Below are 27117 nucleotides of genomic sequence, written 5' to 3'. Positions count from 1 at the left end.
AGCAGGGGAAGAGGGAGGGGAGCAGTGCTGTGTCAGAGCAAAGAATGAGGACAAAACCCAGCCTGGCTTGTCCCAGCCTGGATTCCTGACCAAGGCAAGCTTGTTTAATGGAGCAGAAACGAGCCTTGGCACGGAGGGGTTAAGAGATTGCTTCTCCTGGGGGAGTTGAATTAGCCACGTATCTGGGAACTAACTTCTCCCAGACCCTGACTTGTTTTCCTCTTTAAACATCATCTGCTGCTATTTTTAGCAGAGAATTTTCTCAGCCGAATGCTCCCAGTCGAGTCCTGGTCAGAGGCCCTTTTCCCAGAGAGACACAGGCCCAGCAGCACGTGCTGGTCCCCAGTTAAGCTCAGCTCTGCTCCGCTGTCCTGCCAGCTTTGGGGGTTTTGTGTCACACTGCCAGGTCTCTCCTGAGGAATGGGGGACAGTCCCCATCCCAGCCTGGTGCAGGCATATTAATGCCCTCACAGACCCTAAAAAGCCAGGGGAGGCTGCAATCTGGCCTGCAGAGTCAGAAACAGCTGAAGAAGGGGGCAGACTGGACTTGGTAACTTGGCCGAAGGCTCTAGGAATGTGAATGGGAAAAAAGGTGGGAAGGAGATGGAAAGAAATGATTAGGCTGATATTAATAACAGGATCTGCTTCTCAGCACTGCAATCTATTTGGATTCATTCCAGCTCCTCCAAGGGAAACCATGGAAGCCTTTATTGTTCATAAAAGTTGCAACTAAATTCAGACTGTATAAAGCTTAAGGAAATACCTCTCAGAGGACAACCCTGCCTTGGCTGCTGGAAACAAATGAGGTAACTCCCTTCCTCTTCTCTGCTTTTCTTGGGGCCTTTATCCCTCCTTAGCCAAAACCCCAACCTGTCCATCAGCCCATCCCTCCCTCCCCTGGCTCCTGAGCCTCCAGCACAGGGAGTTATCTGTCTGCCTGGGTGCAATTAGCAATGTGTCAGTGGATGTCTGGGGTGGTTCTCAGGGAAGCAACGCTTGTAACTGCTTTTATCTACAGCCTGATTTAATACCTGCCTGCCAGAGATCAGCATGTAAATCACAAAGGCCAGATCAGGGCACAAGGGTGGACAAATTGAGTAAAACAGGAACAAACCCCTGGCTTGTCTGTGCTAATGTGGGATCCCTGGGAGGATCGAGCCCTCTGGATGCCGGGGATGAAGTCGAGCAGTGCTGGGTACAGCAGAGCCACAGTCAGGAAGGTCCCTCTAACAATGGCCCCTTCTTGGTCAGTGTATCTGTTCCCTGTGTGTCTTGGAGTCATGTCAGTGAAGCAAACAGATTGGGAACATATTTGCACTCCCCACAGCAGTACAGAAGCCAACCCTGACACAGAGGAGCAAGCTGGGCTCTTTGCTGCTCCGCACCTCAGTGCCAAGTTTCCAGCTCGGCTTGAAACCTGTGGCCAAGCCCTCCTTTGGCAGGGTCAGGAAACACTCTGCTCTCAGCTCCTGCTTGGAGAAGGCTTGGCAGCTGGCTCCAGGAGTGGGGAGCCAGGCTGAGCTCACCTGAGCACCCCTGAAGGCCCCCAGGTGAGATCAGACCTGGCACGGTGTGGCTTTGCCCGGCCACGCTTAAACAAATGGGGCCCAGGACAGCAGGAACCCTGACAGATGCCACACAAGGGCTTGTCCCAGTGGCAAGAGCTGCCTTCAAAAAGCTTCCCCAAGCCCTGCAGGAATCCCAGGAGCCCCGGATTCCTCTCTTGACCTCCATGTACACATTCCAACACATGGCACTTAACCTTTGAGGCTCCTCTGAAAATCCCAGTGCCAGCGTTTCACGGATGAGTATGTTCCCCTCACATCTGCCCCCTGTATCAGATGCTGCCAGCACCGCTCTCTCTGCTGGCTCTGCTCCCAGCTGAAGGACAGACAATAGGCATTTGAATCCAGTCTCCACTTCCCCTCCCAAACAGCCCGGGGGAGATGGCAGATCAGAGCTGAGACAGCGCTGAGAGCAGGGCTTGCCAGCCAGCAACAACTCTCTCGATCCCGGCCTGCCTTTGCTTTCCCTCCCAGTGCCACTGAACCACTGGCTGCAGTTGTCACTGGGCACACAGGCCAGCTCCGCTGGGCAAGTCCTGGCAGCCTCCAGCTTGCCAAACCAAGGGCATCTTATTTCAGCATGGTGCTGCTGCCAAAATCGACTGCCGCCCTGGATTCCCGACCCGCTGGCCATGGCACTGCTCAGTGCACCTCTCCTGGACCTCTCTGCTGTGCCAGCTCACCTGGAAATCCACCAGCCACCTCCTTGACCTCCGCCTGCTCGCTCTTAGGAGCATCTACCTGCAATTAACTGATCCAGGCAGTGCCTGGAGCACAGAGAGGAGCAGTTCCACCTGCAGGAGGTTCGACGAGGATCCAGCTGGAGGTTCAACGAGGATCCAGCAAGAGCTCCTTTGGATTCTCCTGAAAAATCACATTCCATCTTTCTAGAAATAGCTCTGCTTCTGGAGCCATTCAGCCTGTTTGGCAACACTTCTGCTGCTTCAGAGATAACAACAGTGAGTGAGGAAAAACCTGTCTAGACACCGTTTGCCTTCCATGGACTCCCATTGCTACATCAAAGCACCCCTTCAAACAAACCTGCAAACTGGCCAAGTAATAATCCCCAGCTCTCCTGTGCCTGCTCCAGCCAGAGGCAAGGACCCATCCCATCATGCTTCGGAGTTTATCTCTAATCCAGGGCCTTCTGATGATAAGAGGAGAGGCAGGATGAAAAATCTCATTACAGGGACATGAGCAGAAGTTACCTGGCTTCACGCTACAGGTGGGGGCTACATCCCTTCTGCTCTCACCTGAGCAAGCTGCAAACCTCCAGCTCCTTTCAAAAGCTGCCATACACTTGTCCCACTTGTCCCTCCCGTTCTGAGTGCTGGATCCCTTGCCATTCCAAACCCATCTCCATGAATGCTGAGCAAGCTCTGCTACAACCTGGAGATCAAAAAGTATCTTCCTGAGGCACCCAAGGTCAGCTTGACCACCAAGAGGGAGCAGGTCACTATCACAGCAGGACCAAGGCACAGGAGCTCAGGGAAATGCTCAAAACACCTTGAAACCAAGGGAGCTGGAGAGGTTTTTAGGTTTCTTGAGCACAAGTTACTTGAAGCCACTGCTGTGGGGAAGCATCTGGCACTAGCATCAAGCACTGACCCCATGCAGCCACCACAAGAGCAAGATCTAGCTCATTATTTTAATAAGGGTCCTTTGAAATACCTTCTGTGTGAGAGACAGCTAAGAAAATCCCGTCTGGCTTTATTCTGTCTCAGGCAGAAACAGCCTTTATTTAGCAAACTGCTGCTAACAGCTCTGTCTCATTAGTCAGTGTTTAGGGAACCAGGCTGCAATTGTTCTGAAGTCTGGCATTGCAGAAAGAGCCTTGATAATGAGGTCTACAGGAGACGATTCCTCCTGACAGGCCCACAATGACCTAGAAATCCTACTTAATTCCCTGTCAGAGAAAAGTGCTGAGTAACAGCAGAGGTGCAGAGGCTCTGGGGGCCGAGGGAGCTGCAGCCTCTGTTCACACTTCAGAGCTCTGGGGTGGCAAAGCCAGCCCTGCTGAGCTGCAGCAGCTCCCCAGAGAAAGCTCGTGGGGCAGATAGGTTGGGTTTGCCTTGGGAAGGTTTGTAGCCTCACCTGTGAAAGACCTGGCACCACGCAGAGGGCAGGGAGCAGAAGTCCCTGATAACACAACAGCAGCAGGCACTCGGAAAAGCCTGGCACCAGGCAGGGCTCCTTGGAAGAGCCCTCAACAGCAGCACCTGGATGTGGGCTTCTCAGGGCACTAGGCACTGCCTCCTCTGGATCTGCCTGCAGACTGTGCCAAAACCCTGCCAGAGAACTCCCTGACTCAAGCAGCTCAACTTTCACCTCTGTCCCTAGGTCTGTCACCTCTGTCCCTAGGTCTGGCGTGTCCAGGAGCTCACCAGCTCCACCTGCACAGCCACCACTGCTGCCAGCACAGACTGTGGAGAGTCCTACTGTGGAAGAACATCTCCTGCCACATCCTGTAGCTGCACAAGGGCTGTCTCCTCTCCCGAGGACGTGGGATGCTCAGTGTGAGTGCCCCGGAGGCGGCGGTGAATTTTGGACACATTCTGCCCCAACCCCTTGCCCTTGCAGGAACACACAGCAGGCTGGCACAGGCTTGGGCAGCACAAACACCACTTTCAAGTGGTTTCTGTCTAACAATCAGCGCGTGTTCATGGTCAGGAACCTCTGGGCTGGGTGGCCCAGAGCCAGCTGGGCCAGAGGATGAGGTGGAGGGACCCAGCAGGAATGTGGGCAGGATACAGCTGACCTTGAAGACCACCCCCAACACAGACCCTTACAGGCATGTGCTTGCCACCTGTTTCAGCCAGCAGACAGGGGACTAAAGCAGGAATTCTGGAACTGAATGCACAGTCTGTTCAGGAGTGATCTGAAGACTCCCACCCCCGTGAAGCTGATGGGTGCTGTCCCCCAGCCCCCTGCCCAGGAATGCATCTCACGTGTGAGACTGCAAATGCAGCCCTGTTTAAAGCACGGCTCAAACCTGCCAAAAAAAAGGAATGTGGGAATGAAATCACCAGCCGAAACAGTGTCTAGAGACAAGCCAAGCCAAGTCCCTCGAGTGTCAGCACCAGAAGGAGGGCTCAGAAATGGAGAACCCAGCTCCCTCTGCACCAGCTCTGCTGGCACACACAGAGGATCTGCCTCAGAGACATGAGGGAAAGACATATGCTGAGAAGGGAAGGACCAGCTTTATTTTCCCAGCCTGTGTTCCCACCAGAGATGTGCTTTCAAGACTGCCTTGCAAAGTAGGAATTAAATCCAAAGGTGCCTATGCATCTTCCTTGCTGTCATCCCCTTATCAGATATCTACAGCCTGCTCTGAGCCAGAAGATGAAAGGATCATAACACCACTTATCTTCCCACTTAAGAACATGCTTAACAGCTTGCTCCTAAAGAGGAGGACACTCAAGGCTGGGGAAGCAGCTGTAAATTCTGCAAATGGGCTTCCTTGCATTTTTTTGAAGGAGCTACTGCTTCTCAACGAGGGACACAGACACCAAAAGGAAGCTGGAAAGAGGGAAGCCTTTGTAGGAAGGATAAGACTTTGCCTCACGTCCAGAACTTGAAGCTGAGTGGCAGATGTGAGATGTATGGCATGTGTGCCTCAGAAGTGACCGAGCATGAGCCAGGAATTGAGAAGCTCTTGGGAAATATGTAAGCAGCCAGAATTATGACATATTTGTCACTCCAAAACCATGCTCTCCTCGGGACTGTGCAGTGTCACAGCCAAGAAGGAGATCCCCTCGCATGCTGCAGGCACAACTGCTGCATGCAACCCAGCTCCAGCTCTACACATCGAGGCCAGGACCTCTCCCCCAGAGCACCGTGTCTGAATCTGACCCTCATCTCCCCTCTTTGTAGAGCTACTTGTAATCACGGTGAACCTGGGTCCAGCTTGCCTTTGTCATTTAATAGCTGAGTCAAACTGTCAAAACAGCCAAACAGGATCTGTTCCAAATATTTGCAGAGAGAGGAGGATCAAGGAGCCTGCAGCAGAACACCAGGAGCCTGCCCAAGGGAGAAGGACAATCCCTATTGTGGACCAACAGCGGGATGCTCGTGGCGACCATGACGCCTTGGCACCGTGTGGGGAAAGAGCCCCCAAATCCTCCCATGCTCATGCAGCACCACAAATAAACTGGAATCTGGAGTCCCCTCTGTCCCCTGGCAAGGCCCCAGTGCTCCAGCCCCTCAGACTGATCAGCCCTGGTCAGAGCTCAGCTGTTGGCTTGGGGAACTCAAGGAGCAGTTGGCAACTGAGAAAGGGGGGTCCCCGGGTGCCTCAGAAGCTGCTGCCAGCCCCAGCACAGACTTCAAAGGGCTTATCTTGCCCTGTGGTGTGGGAGAGCACGTGGTGCCCGTGGGTGAGGACAGCTGTGTGTTGGCCAGGCCCAACAGAGGATTCCTGATGGAAGAGGAGAGATGTTAGTACCTGGTTTAACCTCCCCTCCAGCATGCACGAGGCAGCTTTGGCAGCAGAGCTCCACGCTGCCCTGCTATTTATGGGATGTTGAAAAGTGGCCAAAATAAAGGGAAAACACCAGCTCCATAAGGATGCTTACCAACTCAAACAGCCAGTTCTGCTCGAGGGAGAGCCCATGAGGCTCAGGAGGTGATTACAAGGCACTCTGCCTTTCATCTCCACATCGCCAGTTCAAAGGCAACCCCATCAACCCTGACCAGGCTGTAGCCAACTAAGAGCTGTTTGCTCCTGCACAAGACAGGAGATAAGCCACTGCTCCCCGAGAAACCAGCCCAGCCCCATCGATGTGCAACCTCAGCAGAGCAGCCAAGGCCAAAGAGGGAGGGAAACCAGCACCTCCTCTGCTGCAGGAGCCTCTCCATCAACGGGGAGATCCATGGTGGGTGAAGCCAACCTGCTTCATGGCACGTGTGTCCAGTCCTGCCAGCAAAGCACAGAGCAGTCACTCCACCACAGGGTTATGTTTTACTCCTCCCACCTTGGCTGTTGGTATCTGAACACCTCAACAACCCACTCTTCCAAGGACCAGGGACTCCCACAGGCTGGGGAAGCCAGGGCTGGTCCAGAGGTCCAGAGCACAGAGCTGGGACTTCCCTTTCTAAGATGCCCTCACTACTACAGAGAGGATGTTTTCCAGGCTCTAAAAATAACCAACCCCAAACAACGTGGTGGGTTTTGAATAAATATTTATCTTTGAGCTTCTGCAGAGATCAATACAGAAGAATAAGATTAAAGCAAAGATTTAAATGTGTATTAAAAATAGCTGCTGCTAAGTTCCTTCGAGGGGATAAAAGCTATTTCACAGAAGCAGCAAGAGCTGCAGGACTTTGCAACACCTTCCCTGCTGTGAAGGCTCCCGGAAATCATTCAGTAGAGTGTTAGCAGCCAGAGCCTTGGGAGGAAGTCCATTAGCAGGCAACAATCTCCTTAATGGACCCTGGGGTCCGTGGAAGAGCTGCTGTGGACACTGGGGTTCTTTCCACTGCTGTGATTCAAGCTCACTCAGCCATTACCATCCCACACTCCAAGGAATGCTGCTCATCTTTATGGCAGCCCAGCAGCACCATGAATTAATCTTCTGGGGAGCTTTCAGTGAGTGAGGACACAAATTGGTACAGAGTTTTGGCTTTTTCTTTTATTTTCTTTTTTGGCAGCACCCAGCAAACAGCCCCGTGTGCAGAAACCACACGTGCTGCTGTAATGCAGGGAACAGCAGCAACATCCATTAAACCCGTGTTTTTTTCAAGGATAACATCCCAGCAAAACAGAAATACTGTCTCCGTGGGTGCTTTTGGGCTGAAAGATCAAGCAGAGCCTCGTACATTCACATGCAGACAAAATCATTAAGTCCTCTGCTGTGCAACCACCTCCACTCGAGGTCTCAGAGAACACCGGAGCCACCCCGGAGAGATGAGAAGTGGCAGGAACCTTTCTGCTGGGAATAAAAAGCAGGACTGCTGTGCTGAGCACTATTTCTCTGTTAAAAGGTAAGCTTGGCTCTCCAAACAGCTCTCCTCCATGACCTTGCTCGCCAGCCTCATTCTGTATTGCTAATGAAACACAACCCCTGACTTGCTTTGGACACGTGGAATTTTATGCACTCCCTCAGCAACCACTGAAGGACTTCATGGCTGTAAATCCTGAGGTACAGGGGGCAAGGCTGTCAAAAATGGCATGGGAATTAGGTGTCTCAAGCGGGGGAGTGAGCAGGGAAGTCAGATGCTTTCAATAGGCATGAATTTTTATAAGTATTACACTTCCACCCCTCAAAACAGGGCCTAAAAGTGTCCCAGTCTGCATCCTCGCTGCAAAATACTGGCCACTTATATAAGAAATTGCCCAAAGTTTATTAAGGCAGGGATTTTCTGAAGAGGTCATGGGCATTAGAAACCCAGCCTAGTAATTGGAACAAATCCCCTTAGATTTCAGTGGATTTCTCCAGCTCAGCAGAAAATCTTACCTAGTCCACCAAAATATATTTTTAATAGCGTGATTAAAAAAAAATAAATCTTAAAATACTGCTGAACATCATCAACTGCTGCCTTTTAGCCATATGCCAAAGATACAGTAAGTCCCTGGCACGTTGCAGTTTTAAAGCTCAGTGTCTTCACATGAGCCAGCTGTGCCCAACTGAATTAAGAGGGCTCTTAAAAACCCACTGATCTTACATTTGTGTTGTAATAATCAGGTACATTGAAGGGAGGAGGTTAGAGCGTGTTCTGGCTTTAACTCTGAAATCCCTAGGATTTATGACTTAAAAAAAAAAAAGAAAACCTTGAGCATTATCTGAACACAATTTAATTTCACCTATAGCTGCTCTGAAAACCCCTCATTTCCCCTCGTAACTGACTCTGTGTTAAGCCCTGTGCTCCATCCCATGAGGGCACCACAGGACCCAATACTTTGTATTATTTATAGTGACAAGTGATTCTTGCACGACAGAACAATTCCCATTAATTTTCTGAGCTTATCTGAAGTACCTGTGGGCTGTCAGGTCACAACACGTACGTGGCTTCGTTTCTTTTTAATTAGGTAATGCCAGCCCAGTGTTGACTGGACTCCCATTTGACAGCTCTCAGCAGTTTACAGGTGAGTTCATGGGAATCTGCCCCAACTGTGCTCTCAGGAAATTGCTGAGATGATTTGTTTTAATTTATTTTTTTTATTTATTTATTTCACCAACTCCCATTTACAAGCTTTGCTGCTGCCTCTGCTGCTCTTTTCTCTGCCGGTTTTCTGGTTTGGAACAGGCACCAAAAGCAACTTCCTTCAATACCCAACACAGCAGAGAAGGAGCTTGAAGATCTGCAGAGGAACAGCCTCTCTAGACCTCTTTTTTTGCATGTTGGGGTTTTTTTTCCTAAGACATTTGAAGGTCTGCCTTAGGATGCTGCTCTAAAGAACAGGACACCAGCCCTGTTCTGCAGCTGTCTTGGTGTTGCCCTCCCTTGTGCTGGACAGCTGAGCTCCTGCACAGGAGCCACACAAAGCTTCCTCAGAGTAGGAAATGCAGGAAGGCAACCCAAGTGCTAACAGGACCTCAGCTGGCCATTCCTGTGCAGGAAACACCTCCAATATACACCTCCCTCAATCTTTATTCCCCAAGGAAGCTGCTTGACCTCTAAAACGAGAAGCAAAAGCTTGTGAGGAGCTGATTATCCCTGAGACCAACATTCTGGTGAAGTCCATGGAGTGCTGTCCTGTTCCCCACAGATGTATTTTGGTAAGTCTCTACAAAAGAAAAGAATTAAACTCTCCAAACAACACCTCCCATCTCAGGGGTTTTTTTTTGCTGTGGGTGTGAGAGCTCTGCAGGGTCAGAAGCAAACAAAGACCCCAGCTTTCAGGCCAAAAAAAAGTTCAGTTTTCGTGTTATTATTTATTTTTCTGAAACTGAAACCTCTCGTTTCCAGCAGGGAGTTGGAGAGCTGTGACCCAGCAGGTATTTCCTCTGCCCCAAGTGCCAGAACTGCACCCAGCAGCAAACCAGGCCCTTTGGGTGAAATTTCAGCCCGTGTCCAGAACGTTCATTAGTGCAATTAAAGCCATTAAGTGGTTGTTGGGCCGTGTCCTGACTCAGGGCTTTGCTGCACACACCCTCACTCCTCCACTGCACGGATCTGACGTTTAGTGGTTGAAATCTGGTGTTGATCCTGTGTCTCATGAAAACATGATACTCCCTGGGGGTTCAGAGGAAAGGCAACCAGCCCTTATCAATTGGGAAAAGATGGTGCAGTTCATATTCCAGACGATGGAGAAGCCAGATTGAGAATGTAATTATCCTAATTAGTTTTGTAATCTCGAATTCATCTCTCTTTTTTTTTTTTTAATATAAACAGCAGTTTCCAAGCAGGCCATCGGCTTTTTGCACAGAGCAGTGGCTTTATCTTGTTGAGGGGCATGCTGGCAACACTCACTCTTGTTTTCCAGACAAAGACTCTTGAGGACTCAGGATCCTGTTGGCCTGTGGAAATCTTTCCCCTTGCTAACTCCCTCCCACCACTTCAGGCTGGCTCAGTGAGGAGTTCACGAACCTTCTCCGGATCATCAGGGCTTGATGCAATCAACTGTGAAGCATTAGCTCTAAATATACAACTGGGAGGCCAGTTCTGCTTCAACACACAAACACCCATGGCAGAGGATGAGAAAGCAGCCAGCCCAATTTGCAAGAGAAACTTAAATAATAATCCAAGCAAGCTGCAAGGAAAGCAGGAGCAAGTGGGGGCTAATCATTGCTTTGCTCTTTGGAGATGACTAAAGCTAGGGGCAAACTGGCACAGCCCTCAAGTAGAGCAGCTTTTGCCCTTGTTTGTGGAGCCAAATGTAGCGGCTCATTCCACTTTGTTTACTTGTTTAGGTGATTTTTTGGCAGCTCAACGCGTGTCCCTGGTGCAAATCCTCAGTGTGAGGACAGATAACTGAAAAACAGCTGCAGCAGGGCCAAGAGACCCAGAATTCAACTTGTACAGTGAAAACAAACAGTAAAAGAACCCAAGTTCACGAGCAGAGCAACATCTCAGTCCACAGCTCTTTCTCCTCATTAAAGAAAACACATTTTACTCTCTGAACCTGCTTCAACCAAGTAATTGTCAGAAGTTTTCAGGGCAAGAGGGAATGTGCTGGTGTCACGTTCTTTTGTCAACAGCTGTAAAGGAGATGTGCATCCAACTACTCTTTGGTGGCCATGCCAGATACTGCTTACCCAAATAGGAACACCAAGCCCTTCCCAGGAATTTTTTTGAAGATGTTATTAAGCATCTGATTTTGGCAGGGCTCTCAAAGCTATTTGTCCCGATTTTTTTTACTGCCTGTTGAAAAGAAAGCAATACTGCGAATACTTCCCATCAGAAAATACCAACAAGCAACTTATCATCACTGCAAGAGAGCTAACAACATTTCCAGTGAGTGATTCTTGGCACTGACAGCTGACTCGGAACAGTTGTTGGTGGCTGGGACAGATGGACTTCATATATTAAAAAAAAATAAAAAAAAAAATAAGAAGGAAATGAGAACTTCTACTCCATAGATTTTAAAAAGCCTTTTGCAAAATCCAACATATTACTGAACCCTCAGAATTAAATCGAAAGGAGATTTGAACATAATGAGCTTTAAAACTGAAATGTGCCCGGGACTTGCCAGATCGCCCCATCGAGGGCTATAAAGTATCAGCATGTTTTGTTTTCAATAGGAAATACTTGGGGGTTTGGGGAAGGTCTCCACAGCCCGTGAAAATCCTCAAAATCCCAATATTTGTTTCCACAGGGAAGGTGGCAACAGGAGACCTCAAGGTAGGAGGCAGCACTGGTATCAGCTGTGAGCCCCACTTTCCATCGCTGCCTCCGAGAGCTTCCTCTGGTTTCATTATGACCATGGCATTTCCCTGATGTGCAGAATCTTTAGATGCTTTTAGTGCCTAGAGCTGGGAATGGACTGGATGCTCCACGCTTCACTGGTTCCCATTTTATGGCAATGTTTTAAGGCCACTATCAAGAAGAGGGTTTGTTCTGGCAATAACACACAGGAGGAGGCAACCCCAGCTCACAACACTTGGAGTCAAAGCAGCAGCTCAGAGTCTAGAGCAGGTCAGAGTTTGACAGCTTGGGATCTCAGCATCTTGTGAGCTTTGTCTGCTTCTGTTTATGCCTTTTTTTTTTCCCCCACCAAGTAGCCAGTTGGCACAAACACATCCTTGCAGTCACACTCCCATCCCACTATCCAGCACCAGCCCTGCAGTCTCCAGTACATATTTAATTTTACACACTGCTGAGAGTGTAACCCTGACTTAATGGGGCGCCCTCGGCACCTCAAGTCAAGTGTAGTGGAACACACTTTTTTATTCTCAGCCTCACTTTTGCCCACTCTTTGGGACTTTTGAGCCCAAATTTAAAAATTACTGGAAATCAGTAAAGGATGAGGCACTTTGATTTGGCCATAACCCTTTGAATTTGATGGAAAGCAAATCCTGTCACCACTTGGTTTACTCACCAGATAAATGTTTTCAGGCAGAGGTGTGAAACTAGTGGTGTTTGGCTGTTTTGCAGCAACTATTGTCTCTCTAAAGAAATGTAGAAATATCTGTAGTTTGTTTCCAGGATTCAAGGAAAGTTTCTAGGCTGGATTCAACAGGACACTTGAGCGTAACAGAGGAAGGAAACGGGGCACCTTTCTACCCTGCAGCTGTGAGGAAAAGCTGTGCCAAGTCTGTCGTTTTTCCCACTCAAAGGGAGAAGCTGAATCCCGAGTCAGCACCTGGAGAGAACTGTGTGATGCTCCGGGATCAGGCACTCCCGACTTTTCCTGCTGAAACTGCTTCTGCTACAAACCACAGCAAAGCAAATGAACACCAGACCCTGGGGCGCGTGACAACCATCCCCTCACTGCAGATGAGTGTCACAGTCATCTCCTCACCCCTCCACCGACTGTTTTGGGGAATAGTGCCCAAACCTCACTTTATTTGAGGCCCAGAGAGGCTCTGTTTGGCGTCACTGGAGAATTGTTTTTTGTCCTCAGATAAACTGTTTGAAATATTTCAATACACTTCAGCCTTGAGTTGACCCAAAACAGCTACTGGTGAGTCTGTACACGAGTTATGGGTGTTTTGGTACTCAGGGGCTGGTTGTCAGCCCAACCCCACTCCATCCCATCTTCTCCTCCTGCCATCTGGGCGGACAGGGGGGAGGGACACGCGAGCCCACCGGCTGCTGTCCCCCTCCTCATCCCCCCAGCTATTAATAGCCAGACAACAAATGAGCCCAAATTCATTCCTGAGCGGAATTAGCAAATGTTTTTGCAATTAAAACTGCAAACATTCATGCGGGGCCCCCCGAACAATAGGCGCCTGTGCCTGGTCTTGAATAGGCACTAGTGTCCGCCCTGCCTGCCTGCCGAGCCTGCACATTCCTGGCACCCTCAGCCCTGGACCCGCTCCTTGCTGAGCTGGGTTTTGGGATGTTTCCCCCTGTGTCGCGTGTGTGTGTGTCCCACAGTCCCTGAAGCACCACGCTCCCCGCGGGTCCTTGGGTGCCGGCCAGCCCCGTCCCGTCCCGCATCCCGGCGGCTCCCGCATCCCCCCGGGGTGGGGGCAGCGCATCCCTGCGCTCCCCGGGGTGAGGGTCGGGGCAGCGCATCCTTCCCCGCACTTAGCCCCGTACGGAGCTGGGGCAGCGCATCCCTCCCCTTCCCCAGGATGCGACCAGGGCAGTGCATCTCCCCCTTTCCCCGGGATAGCGACCGGGGCAGCGCATCCCTTCCCCGGGACCGCGACCAGGGTCACATCCCTCCTCCCTCCCTTCCCCGGGACCGCGACCAGGGTCACATCCCTCCTCCCTCCCTTCCCTGGGATCGCGACCGGGGCAGCGCATTTCCCCCTTTCTCCGGGATCGCAACCAGGGCAGCGCATCCCTTCTCCCTCTCTTTTCTCCGGTTTCGGGACGGTGGCAACACATCTCTCCTCCCTCTGTTACTCCGGGAATGGGACTGGGGCAGCGCATCCCTCCTCCCTTTCCCCGGGATGGGGACGGGAGCAGAGCATCCCTCCTCTCTTTCTCTGGGATCGGGACAGTGGTAACGCATCTCTCCTCCCCTCCGTTTCCCGGGATCGGGACGGGGGCAGCGCATCCCTCCTCCCTTTCCCCGGGCCGGGGCCGGGGCCGGCGCATCCCCCCGGGGCCGGGGCGCGGGCGCGGCGGGCGGTGGGTGCCGGGGCGATGCCGGGGGGGCTGTGGCGGGCGGTACTCACCGAGCAGGGGCAGGAGCAGGAGCCGGAGCAGCTCCGGCCGCCGCAGCGCCATGATGGGGTGTGCGGAGCCGAGCCGAGCCTGCGCAGTGCCCGGGGCCCGCGGGCGGGGGGAGCGGGGCCGGCCCGGGCACCGCGGGGGGACCGGCCCGGGGGCGGGACCGGCCCGGGGGGGCACCCACCGCACCCACCGCACCCACCGCACCCCCGAGGGGCGGGGAGCCGTGGGGACGGGGGGTGGTACCCGCAGCGAGAGGGTGGGGAGAGGGGACGATCCCGGGAGAGGGACCCCGGGAGAGGGGATGATGCCGGCACGGGGATCCCGGGAGAGGGACCCCCGGGAAAGGGGGTGATCCTGGCAGTGGGACGCCGGGAGAGGGGATGATCCCGGCAGAGGAACCCTGAGAGAGGGGATGATCCCGGGAGAGGGACCTCGGGACAGGGGATGATGCCGGCACGGGGATCCCGGAGGAGGGGATGATCCCGGCAGTGGGACCCGGGGAAAGGGGATGATGCCGGCAGAGGAACCCCGGGAGAGGGGACGATCCTGGCAGAGGGACCCCAGGAGAGGGGATGATCCCGGCAGTGGGACCTCCGGGAGAGGGGATGATCCCGTCAGCAGGACCCCCGGGAGAGGGGATGATGCCGGCACGGGGATCCCGGGAGAGGGCATGATCCCGTCAGTAGGACCTCCGGGAGAGGGGATGATGCCGGCAGTGGGACCCCCGGGGAACGGGGAGAAGGGATGATTCCTGCAGTGCGATGATCCCGGCGGGTGAGGAGAGGGGATGATCCCGATCGGGGCACTCCCGGAGGGTGGGGAGTGGTCCCGGCAATGGGACCCTTGTGAGACCCCCGGGAGTGGGGGAAAGGGGATAATCCTGGCAGTGAGACCCTCGGCGGGTGGGGAGAGGGGATGTTCCCGGCAGTGGGACTCCGGGAGAGGGGATGATCCCTGCAGTGGGACCCCCGGCGGGTGGGGAGAGGGTCCGGTCCTGACCGCTGGTTGAGCGCCGGGGAGGGAAGGAATCTCGCTCCGAGTAAGGCGCTGGGAGAACTTCAAGTGTTTTTGAGCTTGAAGGTAACGTTTTGGTTTTAAAACCCACCCAAGTTTTGCTCTAAAGTAGGTGTTTCCCTCCTGTATTTAACAAGAGCCCTTAAAGAGTGATTTTTCTGATAGTTTTCCCTAAAAAACCAACTCACGTTGAACGGTGAATTTCACTATAAACTTTCAACAACTTAAAGTAAACAAGAAACACAAACAAACAGCTGGGGAGAGGGTGCTGCTCTCGAGGAGCTTCCTGAGTCATAGAATCGCAGGACGGTTTGGATTGGAAGGGACCTTAAAGATCATCTCGTTCCAACTCCCTGCCGCGGGCAGGGACATCTTTCCCAGTTCCAACCCCCTGTAATGGGCACGAACACCTTCCCCCAGTCCTCGTGCTGGACCAAATTCTTTCTGACACAGCCAAGCGATTCTGCCCTGAAAAACGGCTTTGCACAGAGAGAGCATCCACAGAGAGCTGCTCTGTGGTCCTCAAAAGTGCCCCAGAACCTTTTCCTTTTTGATTAACAGAAAGGAACTAAAAATACCAGCATGGGACAGTCTCCTCAAATTCAGCGAGTCTGCCTGAGGTAATGCTGGCTCATGCGTCACCGACTGTCAGTAGTGTCTGATGAGGATGTAATTAAGAAGCTGTTGAAGATCAAGCAGCTGGAATGAAAGCCGAGCTCTCCTCTGGTCTGTAAACCAGCTCGGCAGAGCTGGCAGAAATTAAGGGATGTAAAAATGTATTTAACTCGATAACGTAGCAGATCTAAGTCAAGATGCTAATGAGTAGATTTAAAGGGCTGATCTGAGCCCGGTGAGATTAATACAGGGACTCTCATCAATTCTAATGGCCAGATGGGGCATTTCCCTGGGGATGAAGGGGAAGGAATCTCCTAATAGGACTGTATGGCTTAAAGCCTGACTCTAGGGCTGACTGGGCTGGGTCCCTGTTGAGTAAGGAATCATTTTAACACAGTCCGTTTGGACTGCCCTGACAGGAGATGTAAAATGTGATGACAGAGAATATAATCAGCTATAAAGTGCAATCACTGAGGTGTCAGGATCCACTTTAACTTCCAGCAGCAGCTTGATCAGGGAAGAGCAGAGATGAGACAGAAGAGATGAGGAAGGATGGGAGGTCTCTAGCTGGGCTGTCCTCCCTGTGCTGCAGAAGGAAAGCAAATTATTTCAGTTTGGATGGTGCTTGGATTAATCTGGTGTAGTGGAAGGTGTCCCTGCCCATGGCAGGGGGGTTGGAATTGGCTGATCTTTGAGATCCCTTCCAACCCAAACCATTCTGTGATGCTCTGACTGGGGATGAGCCCGTGCTGAGAGAGGCACAGGAGGACTGTGCTGTGGTGTGCTGGCTTCCCCAGGCCATCTGGGCCACTCGAGGGGGAGCTGCATCTACGCTGAGGAGCTTTTCTAAGCCTTGATTTCCCTCTTCAGGCTGCTGGAGCTTGGCCTAGGCATGTGTTGAGGGTATGTTTGTGAATAATCAATGCAGACAGAGGCCAGGTTTGGAGTCAACTGGCAAAGCAGGTATAACCTTCATGGATAACACCAGGGCATGAAACACTGAACATCATCCTGGATAGCCATCCTACACCAGACAGACGTGCCAATTGCTTGTCTCAGGCAGATACAATTTGTGCCAGCTCCTCTTTTTGTGCTGCCTCCGTGGTTTTATTGCAGCCAGGTTCTGCCTTTTAATCTGCCATCGCCGCCGAGGAGCCATTTGAAACGTGGAACTCAACAAGCTCAAGGAGTCACAATAAATATTACACAAGAATTGTAGTGCCCATCAAACCGGGATGGCAAAGGGCTGCACTGTGAAACATTGATTTTCACACACAAATGGAGCTCCCATTTCAGTATTTAATGGTCAAACAAGTCACTAAAATAAATGATGCTTCAAGAGCAGCCCTGTGTAGGGCAGGGGTGTATTCAGGCACCAAGAGGGGCAGCATAAACCTGCCTCTTCCTATGATTTCTTTGTTCTCTGAAGAGATTCCAGTCCATGCTCAAAACAAGAAGAATCTGCAGGATGACAGGGAGGGAGCACAAGTCCTGCCAGGGAGTCTTCCCAAGCTCTAGGAAGGCCTGTGGTGGGGAATGATGGAGAACAAAGTGCTGTGTGACCTGACCCAAGCACAGAGAGTGGAGAGGTGCAGGATAAGGCAGTGGGACCTTGATCCTGGCACTTGTAAGAAAAAAGGAAAGGTGACCAAGGACTAACTCAGGAAAAAAACACCTTAGGGATTTCTAAAGGTTCTGTGGAGCGTGTTGCACACCAAGTATTTGGGATCTGGAAGCAGCTGAAGGCGATTCAGAGAAAATGGATCCTTGTGATGCTTGTAGTGCCTGGAGGCCCAAACTGAGGTTCAAGCCCTGCTGGGAAGAAGCTGCTCAAACCTGTAATAACAGGCTGTGCCTGTCACAATGAGTTTTCAATAGCAATCCACATGGCAGACAGGAATGTGATTATCTGAGGCATCGGGGCTCCGAGGGCTCTGCCAGAGAGCTGTGCCATACCTTGTGTGGGGAGGAGCAGCCTGTCTGAGTCCTCAGGGCTGTCCATCTGGACCTTCCCCAGCCATCAGGTTCGCTCCAGACCTCCTTAACTTTGATGCTGTGATTGTGGCAGGCCGGTCTGCTGCCCTGGGAAGAAGGAGGTCCTGGCAGAAAGCTCCACCAGAGCGAGGGTTTGGCTGCTCTCAGAGGTGGGAGATGGTTGTGCTGCCCTGGTGGGAGGGCAGCAGCACTGAAGGGAGCCTGCTCTTAAAGAAAAAACTTCTTTATACAAAAGACAGGGGTTCTGGGCCACTGTGTTTTCTCAGGGGGCAAATGCCAGCAGACATGGTTTCGTTAGAGGATCTGAAGTGTCACTGGAGCCACCTTTGCGTGTGACAGAGGGAAGGTCATGGGTGATGCAGGTAATTGGTGACAGCCATCAGACAGGGAAAGTCTCCTCAGAGCTGCACTGGGGTGAGCAGGAGCTGTATCCCACCCCTGGCTGAAAGAGGCTGGTTCCCCTTTGTGGGAACAGGACCTCTCCTGTTTGGAAGCAAAGTCTTACCTGTCTTGGAGAGTTTTTAGAGTAACTTTAGGCTCTGCAGGTATGTACTGATACATATCACTTCTGATCTCAGGATCTCAAGCCCCTTTGCAGATATGCCACTTACCCAGCTCATTCTCAGCAGCTCTGCAAAGAGATGCAGGTATCTGGCCTGTGTCCATCCCTCTTTCACACCACTTCTGCTGCTCGGGCAGCTTTTTATGGATGGCCTGGTGCCACAGTGCCTCTCACTCCTAGCTGAAGACAGCATCTCTTTTTTTGTCTGCTGGAGTCTAGACAAGCTGTTGATTCCGTGGTGTCACAGACCATGACCCCACTCCTACACCAGCCCCATCATTTCCCCCTGGTTCATTGCTCAGGCATATGCTCATCTATTTTGAATCATTTGTATGTGTGAGGCTGAGTTGCTCCTAATCTCGTCTCCCTCCCGGGGCGTCAGTCACACTGGCATGTGCCTTTTCCCTGTCTGCCTCCCTCTGTTTATGGACTTATGGATATTTTTAACTCTACCCTCTAATTAGAGGTAGTTTTCTCTGGGTATTTTGTGCACAAGGGCTCTCCCATCCGTAGTCAGCAGGGCAGGCAGTAAGCACTGGGGACTGGCCATGCATGGAAACCTTCCTGCTAAATAAATACAGCAGCAGAGACCAGGATGGGGGAGAGGCTTTGCATTCCTCGGGGGTCTGCCTGCAGCAGCGTGGTGGGGTAGCAGCTATAAAGAGGAGCCAGCTAACCCCCCTGAGACAGGGCCACAGCTGCCCCCTCATCCTGCAGCCCTCTGCCAAGCCTGCTCGAAGCTCCCTGCAGCTGTCTCCGAGCTGCACAGTGACCTGGAGGAGCCACATCCCTGGGGACATCCCTGAGCCGTGCTCACTTACCCTGTGCTGGTCCAGGGATGGGGAAGAGAGTGATACTAATTAGGAAAGGCCTTGACCCAGGAGCCTCCAGCCAGGAATCTGGTCCCCTTGGCTTCCCAGCACCAACGCTGCCCGAGCATGCTGCTCACCTGGCTCCAGCATCCTCCCTGTGAGCCACAGCCCTGCTGGAAGCTGTGATCCCGGCAGCAGGCAGAGGAGCGCGGCAGCCGCGGTTGGTGCGTGCGGCGCTTTTCTCTCCCTGCCAAGGCAGCAGCATCTGGCTGGCCCAGGGCAGCGAGCACCCCCCGCGCTGCACAGCTCCCTCGCTCTGTTCACAGCTCCCTCACTCTGTTCACAGCCAAGTGTCGCTCCCCTGCCCCAGCCCCCAGCCAACCCGAGCTGCAGATTCCCGGGCCAGCTGTCTTTATCACGTTACACTGCGCTCTCCTCTCCGGGGGGATGGCACCGGCTCCTCCAGTGGCAGGTTGGGTGCTCAGGCTGCTGACCCAGCTCAGGTCCTGGCAACAGCAAGCGCTGCTTTCCCCAGGCCGGGACTGCCTGGAGGAGGTGGATACAACTCCCTTTTCCTCTGGCTGGGGTGTGGGAGCGAGGGTGGACTGTCAGGGGGAAAGGGATGCTTCCTCTCACTCCCGATCCCACCTAGACGCTGGTTCACAAACAGGCTAATCGGTGTTAGAGCCACTGCTTTGTTGAATTTATCTCTGTTCTTGATATAGAATGAAGGATACAGAAGGAAAAACATTTGCTTAAGGAGAGTGAGGATGTTCTGCAAAGCCCAGGGCTCACACAGTCCTGATCCCAGGCTGCTCATGCCCTGGGGCAGAAGGAGCTGCTCTGCTTCCGTGGCAGGAGGGGATTCAGATCTACAGATCCAACCTGTGTGGGTAAGAGCAGCCTCTTTTCTCAGTGCCTCTCACAGCCTGCCAGCAGACCCATCCCTCTGTAATCCCCTTTGCTCCTTCCCTTCCTGAGTCACTGTTTATTCTGGCTCCGCAGGCTCCTGCTGCTGCGGTGGAGCAGCCTCGTCTGCGAGCTGAATTTTCCAAGCCCTCCAAGATTGTTTTGACATGCCTGACTAGCAGTTAACATGTCAGCCAAGGGTCTCCCACCACCCAAGCAGCACCTTGCCCGCCAAACATCACATGCCCTGGGGCAAGCAGTTGGCCATGCACGCACACGCCTCTTGCACTGCTCTCTTGTCTAGTAAGTGCCTTGGGTTTCAGCATCCCACCTCTCCTCCATGTGGATCCCTGGCTAAAGCTGGTTTTCTTGATGGAAATCAGTCGGGTTCTGGATTGGCAGATGTGCTCAAGTGCAGTAGTTGCTTGGGGGAGTCAAGGATTTAATTCTTGGTCTCTCAGGTACCTGTTAGTGCTATTTCCTTATCCCTATCCACCTGGTGACTTAGGCAGGTGATGGGCATCCCATGCCTTTGGATCTGAAGCACTCATAGGGGAGGGCTTGTCTCATGAAGTGAACTGCCCAGGCTCCCTTGGTGGCTTATAGGAACAGGGATTTCTTGGTCTGAGGCCTGGCTGTGTTAGGATTTTGGCTTTCTGGAGGGCTGTGAGGAGGAAGGGGGAGTTGCTTTGTGTCCCTGAGTGTCATCCTTGGCACCCTCCCTCCCGCTGTCCCTGGGCAGGCTGGTGAAAGCAGTGTCCTGCTGCCTTGCAGTGGAGTGCAGTGCTTGGTTTGGAGGAGGAGCAGGGCCTTAATCTCTGCCAGTCGAGTGGCGCTTGCAAAGACGATTAGACATATGCCAGCTAATTCATAGTAAACAGGATGGAGGGAGAATTTGCCACTTATAAATGGCAGATGAGCAAGCCCATCATTCCTGTCACTCCCGGGTAATACACCCTGACATAAGCCCAGTTTAGCTGCAAGTTTATCAATGCTAATCCTGCTGGTCCATGCCTCTCTTTTCCATCCTCTTGGCATCTTTTCTTCCCCTTTCTCTGCTTTGCCTTTCTCTCCCTCACTCCTGGTACAGCATCTTGGAGGGCAAATTCCCCATCATCCCCCACCCCTCTCCCAGTACATTAGTGTTTTTCCTTCTCCTGAAAGCATCCCTGTGCAGATTAAGGCCACAGGGAAAGCACAGGTTTTGGATAGACAAATTCCCAACCCCACTGTAGCTTTCATCACCTCTATTTGCCTCTCTGCCCCCCTTAGTGCTACTGCTCCCTGTGACCCAGCGTTGCCCAGGTCCCTTCCAGGTGTGCTTGGTGTCCTGCCCCTGATGTCAGTGATGCCCCTGCATCACCCAGATGTGGGGTTGGGAAGCTCAGACAAGTGGGGGGACCCTGTGAGGTCTGGCCAGCCGTGCTCAGCACTGGAGCCAGCCCAGCCTGGACTTTATCTGACACTTTTACCCAAACAGACACTCCCTTGGGCTCCACATGAGCAGGAGCTTTATCCTGGAGCTTTATCCTGGAACTGCCCTGGTGTTTGGAGAGCCACATAGCCAAGCCAAACACCATCCTCTGCTGGGAGGGAGGGGGGGCTGGAGCCTTCAGGGAGCTGGAGGGGAAGATGCATGTCCATGTGGGAGACAGCGGCCACAAAGCCTGGCCTGGCTGTGGGGATGGAAAGTTGGATGGCAGCAGCAGGACTGGGGACCAGTGGCTCTTATCTCTGCCCCGCTGAAGGACTCTGGGCTCACTCCAGAGTGTGGCAAGTCCAGCCAGGATGCAAAGCCTGCTCCCAGTATACCTGTGTGGGTGCTACAGGATAGTGGCTCAAACCAGGCCAGCTACATTTTTCCTGGAAGTCCTGTTGGCTTTCCTTTATGGTGGTGATATGAGTGTCCAGGCTGTCCTTGCTTGACTGAGCCACCCACGCAGAACATGTAGCTTTTTTTTTTTTTTTGTGGTAACTATGAGAGATGCCTCAGAAACGTTGCCCTGCTACACTCCTTTGTTCCCATCCTGAGTGTGTCATGTGTCCTGGATGGCCCTCATCCCTTGGATTGGATCTGCTGCAAAAAGGAGGTTGGAGACAGGAATCCCATGAACCAAAACCCTCCCCGGGGCAGGGTGATGGGAGGTGTCTGCAGGTAGTTTGGGGCGAGAGAAGTGGTCCGAGCCCCCTTGCTATGGGTCTGAGGAGAGCAGAGCATTCTTCCCTGGCCAGAACCCCTCCTTGGAAGCAAGGGCTGAGGGTACAAAGCCGTGGAGTGTCTCTGGGACGGATTTGTCCAGCCCAGGAGTTCCCCCTTGTGGCAGGAGGCTCGGGCTCGTGCAGCGGGTGCGGGCGTGCGGGGATCTGCCGGGAGAAGGCTATGGATGTACTGGTATCCTCCAGGAGATGATGGCTATGGGTGTGCGGGTACCATCTGCCAGGCTGCAGAGAACAGGCTCCGGGCTGGCTGTTCCTGCGGCCACAGGGATGCCTGGCTGGGCTCAGCAGAGCTCCAAGCTCTGCATCTCCCCCAGCTTGCCCTCCACCTCACAGAGGGTGATGATCCAGCCTTTGGGTACCCCCCACTGGGTACCCCTGTGCCCCATCCCTGCTCAGGCTCAGGGGGTGCTGGAGGACAGACAGGTGGGATGAAGAGCCAGCTTATGGTGGGTGACCCCGATATTCACATCTAATAAAGGGGGGCTGCAGCAGAACTGTGTGACACAGCCAGGACCCAAGGCCCCGACTCCTCCGTTCCCACCTCCGAGCTGGGGCACAGCCTGAGCTTCCCTCTTACGTAGGAACGAGATGCTTTGCATCTGCCTGATGATTTTTGTGGCTGCTGCAGCAGCCAGGTTTGCAGAGGGCTCCCATGTGCCTGGTTGGGGGTCTGCACGGCCTCTCTGAGCCCCGTCCCTGCTCGCTGGAGCCGAGGGGAGCCGGTTCCCGTGATGAATCAGCACCTCCCTGCGATGCTGAGCAGGGCTCGGCAGAGGCAGCACTGATGTTTATTAATGACTGTATTGGGGATGCTGTTTAGTCACTGCTCCCACGGAGCCCGAGAGGCAGCCTCGGGGTGGGAAGCTGCTCCGCCGTCCTCGGGAGACATCCGAGGCACCCAGGCACCGCTTAGCACGCTGATACCCAGCTCCCACGAGAGGCCTCCTGGCACGTGGCTCCACTGCCTCCCCTCCCTGCAGAGCCACGGGCTGACCCTGCTCCACACACGGGGAAACTGAGGCATGGCAGGGACCCAGGGGGGACAGCAGGACGTGGCCTGGCCGTGCTGGTCTCCTGAGAGGCAGCAGTGCAGCGGGCTCACTGCCTGCATCTGGCACATCCAGGGGGATTTATTAACACGACAGGGATGCAGCTTGAACTGGGGGGAATGTGAGCAAAGCCATTAGAGGAGGAGAGGAACAGTCCTTAAAATGGGGGGTGCTCTGGGAACGCAGTGGGGACACTGGTCAGCTGGCACAGCCCTCCCCAGTGAGGAGTTCAAGGGCTGGGTGCTGTTATTAAATTCCCCGACGGGCGTTTTCCCGCTCCACCACCTGCAGTACCATGAAACTTGCATGAGATTTGAGATGAAAAGTCTATTTCTTTGAATGAAGTTTTAATAAGATCAAATTGGAAAAAGAAAATAGTGCCTCTTCTCCCTCTCCTCCTGCTCCTGCTCCCTGATTGCTGTTGGATTTGGTCTTGTGGAGGCAAAAGTCCTTGTCAATTGGTGGGGGTGCCTGGGCTGGGCACGGGGTGGGTCTGGGGGTCTCTACAGGAGGTGGTGAACTTGAGGGCTATAAAAGCTGTGGGGTTGCCACAGAGGGGGCAGTCCTGATGTTCAGGGTGGTGGGGACTTCACAGCCCAAAGCAGGGGTGCACACTGACATGGGGAGTGTGGACTAAATGACCTTTAAAGGTCCCTCCCAAACCAAACAAACTACTCTATGAAAAAGGGGCCCAGCCCCTCGTGCTTGGTGTGCTGGGTCCCTCAGGATGCTGGGAAGGGCCCAGGTATGAACCCTTCAATTAACCTTCTCTTTGAAATATGATTTGGATGGGCTTAAACTGAGTCTCTGCTGAGTGGAGAAGGGGTGGAGGGAGGGGGATGCTGCTGGGGGGTGCTCTGCAGCTCGGGGCAGCTCAGAGGAGGGCAGCTGGTGGCCTGGAGGACCAGGGGATGCTGCTGGGGGAGGGATGCTGATAACAGGGGATGCTGCTCTCGTGGGATGCTGCCGGGGGAGGAGGGGGGGGGATGTTGCCGGTGTGGGATGCAGCCTATTTGGGATCCTGTCGGTGTGGGATCCTGCCAGTGTGGGATGCTGTTAGTGTGGGATGCAGCCAATTTTGGATGCAGTTGGTGTGGGATGATGTCAGTGTGGGATGCTGCCGGTGTGGGATGCAGCCGATTTGGGATGCAGCCGGTGTGGAATGCTGCCGGGGTGGGGGGGGATGCTGTCGGTGTGGAATGCTGCCGGGGGGGAGATGCTGTCGGTGGGGGAAGCTGCTGGGTGGGATGCTGCTGATGGGAATGCTGCTGATGGGAATGCTGCTGATGGGAATGCCGCTGATGGGTGTTGCCATCCCTGCCCGTCTCCGGGCGGGGCGGGGCCGCCAGGGGGAGCCCGCGGCCGCGGCGGGAGCTTCATCCACGGTTCATCATCACCATCATCATCATCACCATCACCATCATCCCCGCCGCCCCGGGGCCGGGACCCGCTGCCGCTCTCCCGCACCTCGACCCCGAGCTGCGGCTGGACCTCGGCGCCCTCAGCACGGGGTGAGAGTCCCCCCTGCCCTGCCCCAGCCCCCCCGAGTGCCCGGGACCCCACTGCATTCCCAGCGTGGCACGCCCAGCAGCGGGGCCCCGGAGGGATGCAGCGGGGAGCCCAGGCGGGTGGGAAGAGCTGAGCTTCAGCCAAGTCGGATCCCGAGGGGGAGCTGCGTGGTCCGGGTTGTTCTCCGATAGCCACGAAGCCCAGCTGGCATCTCCTGACTGCCTGGTGATGGCTCAGAGCACATGGCTGCTCCCCACGTGCTGGCAGCGAGCGGCGCCGCGGTGGCACCGCTCTCCATGCACGGCCTGGCCGAGCACCGGCACGGGGCCAAACGCCCCGGGGGCCGGAGCCCGGACGTGCAGGAGCCTTCCCTCTGTGCTCAGCAGCTCCCGGGATTGGCAGGTGGGTCGGGCTCCAGGAGGTCAGGTGATGTCTGACAGCGAGGGGAAACTGAGGCACGTCCCGGCACCCGTGCTGGGCACAGAGGGCAGAGCAGGTGGCCCCAGCATGGCCCCAGCATGGCTCACCTGTGGGTGAGGGCTGGGAGGGAGCTGTGGCCAACTCTGCTTTTTGCCCTGAGCTGGTCTCAGTCCCATGTCAGCCATGCAGGACAAGAGACTCTGGTGTTTTGCAGCAGCTCCTTCCCCTGCAGATCCTCCTGGGCTTATGTGCCAGGTGCCACGTGTCCATCTGGCACACAGGCTCTGACACACCACTGCCCGGCTGCGGCATCACCAGCGTGTTAATAAACCAATGCCAGCTTGTGTTTTGATGCCAGAGGGCTGGTGCTGCCCCAGCTGGGAGGGGAGCACAGAGGTACCTCCAGCACCACCTCTTCCATCAGCTGGGAAGGCCAAGGGAGAGGTGAGAGCTACCTGGAGCTCAGGAAGTCTGTTAGCACAAGTGGCAGCCCTGGAAAAGCAGGCACAGATTCAATTCACTCGGAAGCGTGGGCTGGATCCTGCTGCTGGATCCTCCATCGTGGGTCCTGAGTGCCTGAAGTGTCCGTGGAGGTGGTGCTGCATCCAGTGCCAGCTATTCTGGGGAGGTGTCAGTGCCCCACTCCTCATCCTTCCTCCACTCCATGTGCCCTGGCTGCTTGGGGGTAACATCCCTAACCAGTGGGTGGCTGGGGACTGGTGCAGTTCCAAGGAACAGGCTGAGACTGTGATGCAGTGAGGTGAAAAACTGTGAGGGATTGGGAGGTGCCCCCAGGACCAGCCCAGGGACAGAGCAGGGCGAATGACTGGTTGGTGGCATGTGGGCCCTCATCCAAGCACCGTGGGCACGGCTGGCCCTGCCTCTCCCTGCCTGCTGGGGTGGCCCCTGGGGGTTCCCCTTCTCCATATGGCTGTGGATGTCTGGAGATGCATTTTATACCCTTGGATGGGTAATAAATAGAATCAGGCCCGTTGCCTTTTGTTTTGATTGATTCCATTTGTTCTGCATAAGCAGCTCCTTCCCCTTGCCAAGGCTCGGCTCGCGAGGAAGGAAGATGCTGAGAGATGGAGGGACTCTGTTGGGCTGTGCTTGGGGGGTCCCCAAGGCTGAACTCTGGCAGGGGAGACACTGAGGCACCCAGCAGTGCCAGGTCTGCCTCTGCAGTGGGTGATGCTTCTGGACAAGAAGGGAAACTGAGGCTGGGAAAGGCGATGTGCTGTGCCCTGGGGACATGCGGCGAGGCAGGGGTGGCTCTCAGGTACAGAAGCTCCTTTGTCTGGTGCTGGATGGGGACAGAGCCACCCAGACTGGCCAGCAAAGGGTGATCCAGTGATGTCGGGCACCCCGCGGGTGACTGGCACTGCTCTGCCACCAGCACTCAGGGAAAATGACTTTATAAAGGAGCTTGAGATGAAAATGAGCACAGGAGCCAGGACTCCTGGCTTCCCTCGCTGGCTTGGGCGCAAACAGCAGCCTCAGGCGAGTCTGGTGCCTCCCTGCCTCAGTTTCCCCAAGCAGGAGAGGCTGTTTATCCGTTGGGATCTGGGGAACCAGCAGGTTTGGCAGAGGGAGGGATGAAAGGCACGGCTCAAAGCCAGGGCAGCCGGTCCGCGGGCTCCCTGTGGGGCGGCACAGCAGCGAGAGCCCGAGCGGGGGGCGATGGGTGGGGGCTGGACGGACCCCAGAGACACCGTCCTGATGGTGTCCCAAGTGCAGTCCCACTTCCCTCGCACCTCCTTGCCTGGGGACCCCAACCCCGGCAGGAGGAGGGATGGGGTTAAAATTCCCCCCCCCCCCCGGTGCTGCCGTGCCCCCCGGGTGAGTCAGAGCGGCCGGGGGCGCCTGTTCCTGTGCCCCAGCTGCGATGCCACGTCAGGGGGAACGGGTGTGGGCCCGAAGGACACAGCTGCCTCCTCGCCGCGTCCTCTCACTGCTCCTCTCCTCCTTCTGAACTGCCTCATTATCTCCTGAGTCATCATCGCTCCCACCTCCGCTGCAGCCACCGCCGCCCGCAGCCGGCACCGCGCAGGGCCGGGAGCTGCCGAAAAGGCGAGAGGAAGCTCTGGGCTCCTGTGTGTGACCCCTCGGTCTCCAAGGGTGTCTCGGTGATTTGGGATGGGGGGCAACACAGGTGGGCAGCGCTGCAGAGCATATTCCCTACACACCCCTCTGGACGCCCAGATGGACATGGGGGA

General features: G+C 54.4%; 1 protein-coding gene and 1 long non-coding RNA gene across 2 annotated transcripts in view; one reads left to right on the top strand and one right to left on the bottom strand.

The window, feature by feature from the left end:
* The window catches only part of JAM3 (junctional adhesion molecule 3), a 31552-nt gene extending 17662 nt beyond the window's left edge, over nucleotides 1-13890 (bottom strand). The window contains exon 1 of the mRNA XM_064634696.1: nucleotides 13799-13890. Coding sequence (XP_064490766.1) covers nucleotides 13799-13850 — 52 coding nt within the window. The 5' untranslated portion in view covers nucleotides 13851-13890. The remainder of the gene's footprint in view (nucleotides 1-13798) is intronic.
* Nucleotides 3276-12611, top strand: LOC135402023 (uncharacterized). The gene is made up of 4 exons (XR_010425012.1): nucleotides 3276-7547; nucleotides 8593-8649; nucleotides 9167-9283; nucleotides 9991-12611. It is a non-coding gene; the product is annotated as an uncharacterized LOC135402023 (long non-coding RNA).
* Nucleotides 13891-27117: the final 13227 nt, after the last annotated feature.

This window comes from Pseudopipra pipra, chromosome 23 (assembly GCF_036250125.1).
Source record: "Pseudopipra pipra isolate bDixPip1 chromosome 23, bDixPip1.hap1, whole genome shotgun sequence".
In the NCBI taxonomy this organism is placed as follows: domain Eukaryota; kingdom Metazoa; phylum Chordata; class Aves; order Passeriformes; family Pipridae; genus Pseudopipra; species Pseudopipra pipra.
The sequence above is the reverse complement of the archived record's forward strand: the minus strand, read 5'-3'. Positions and strand labels throughout refer to the sequence as shown.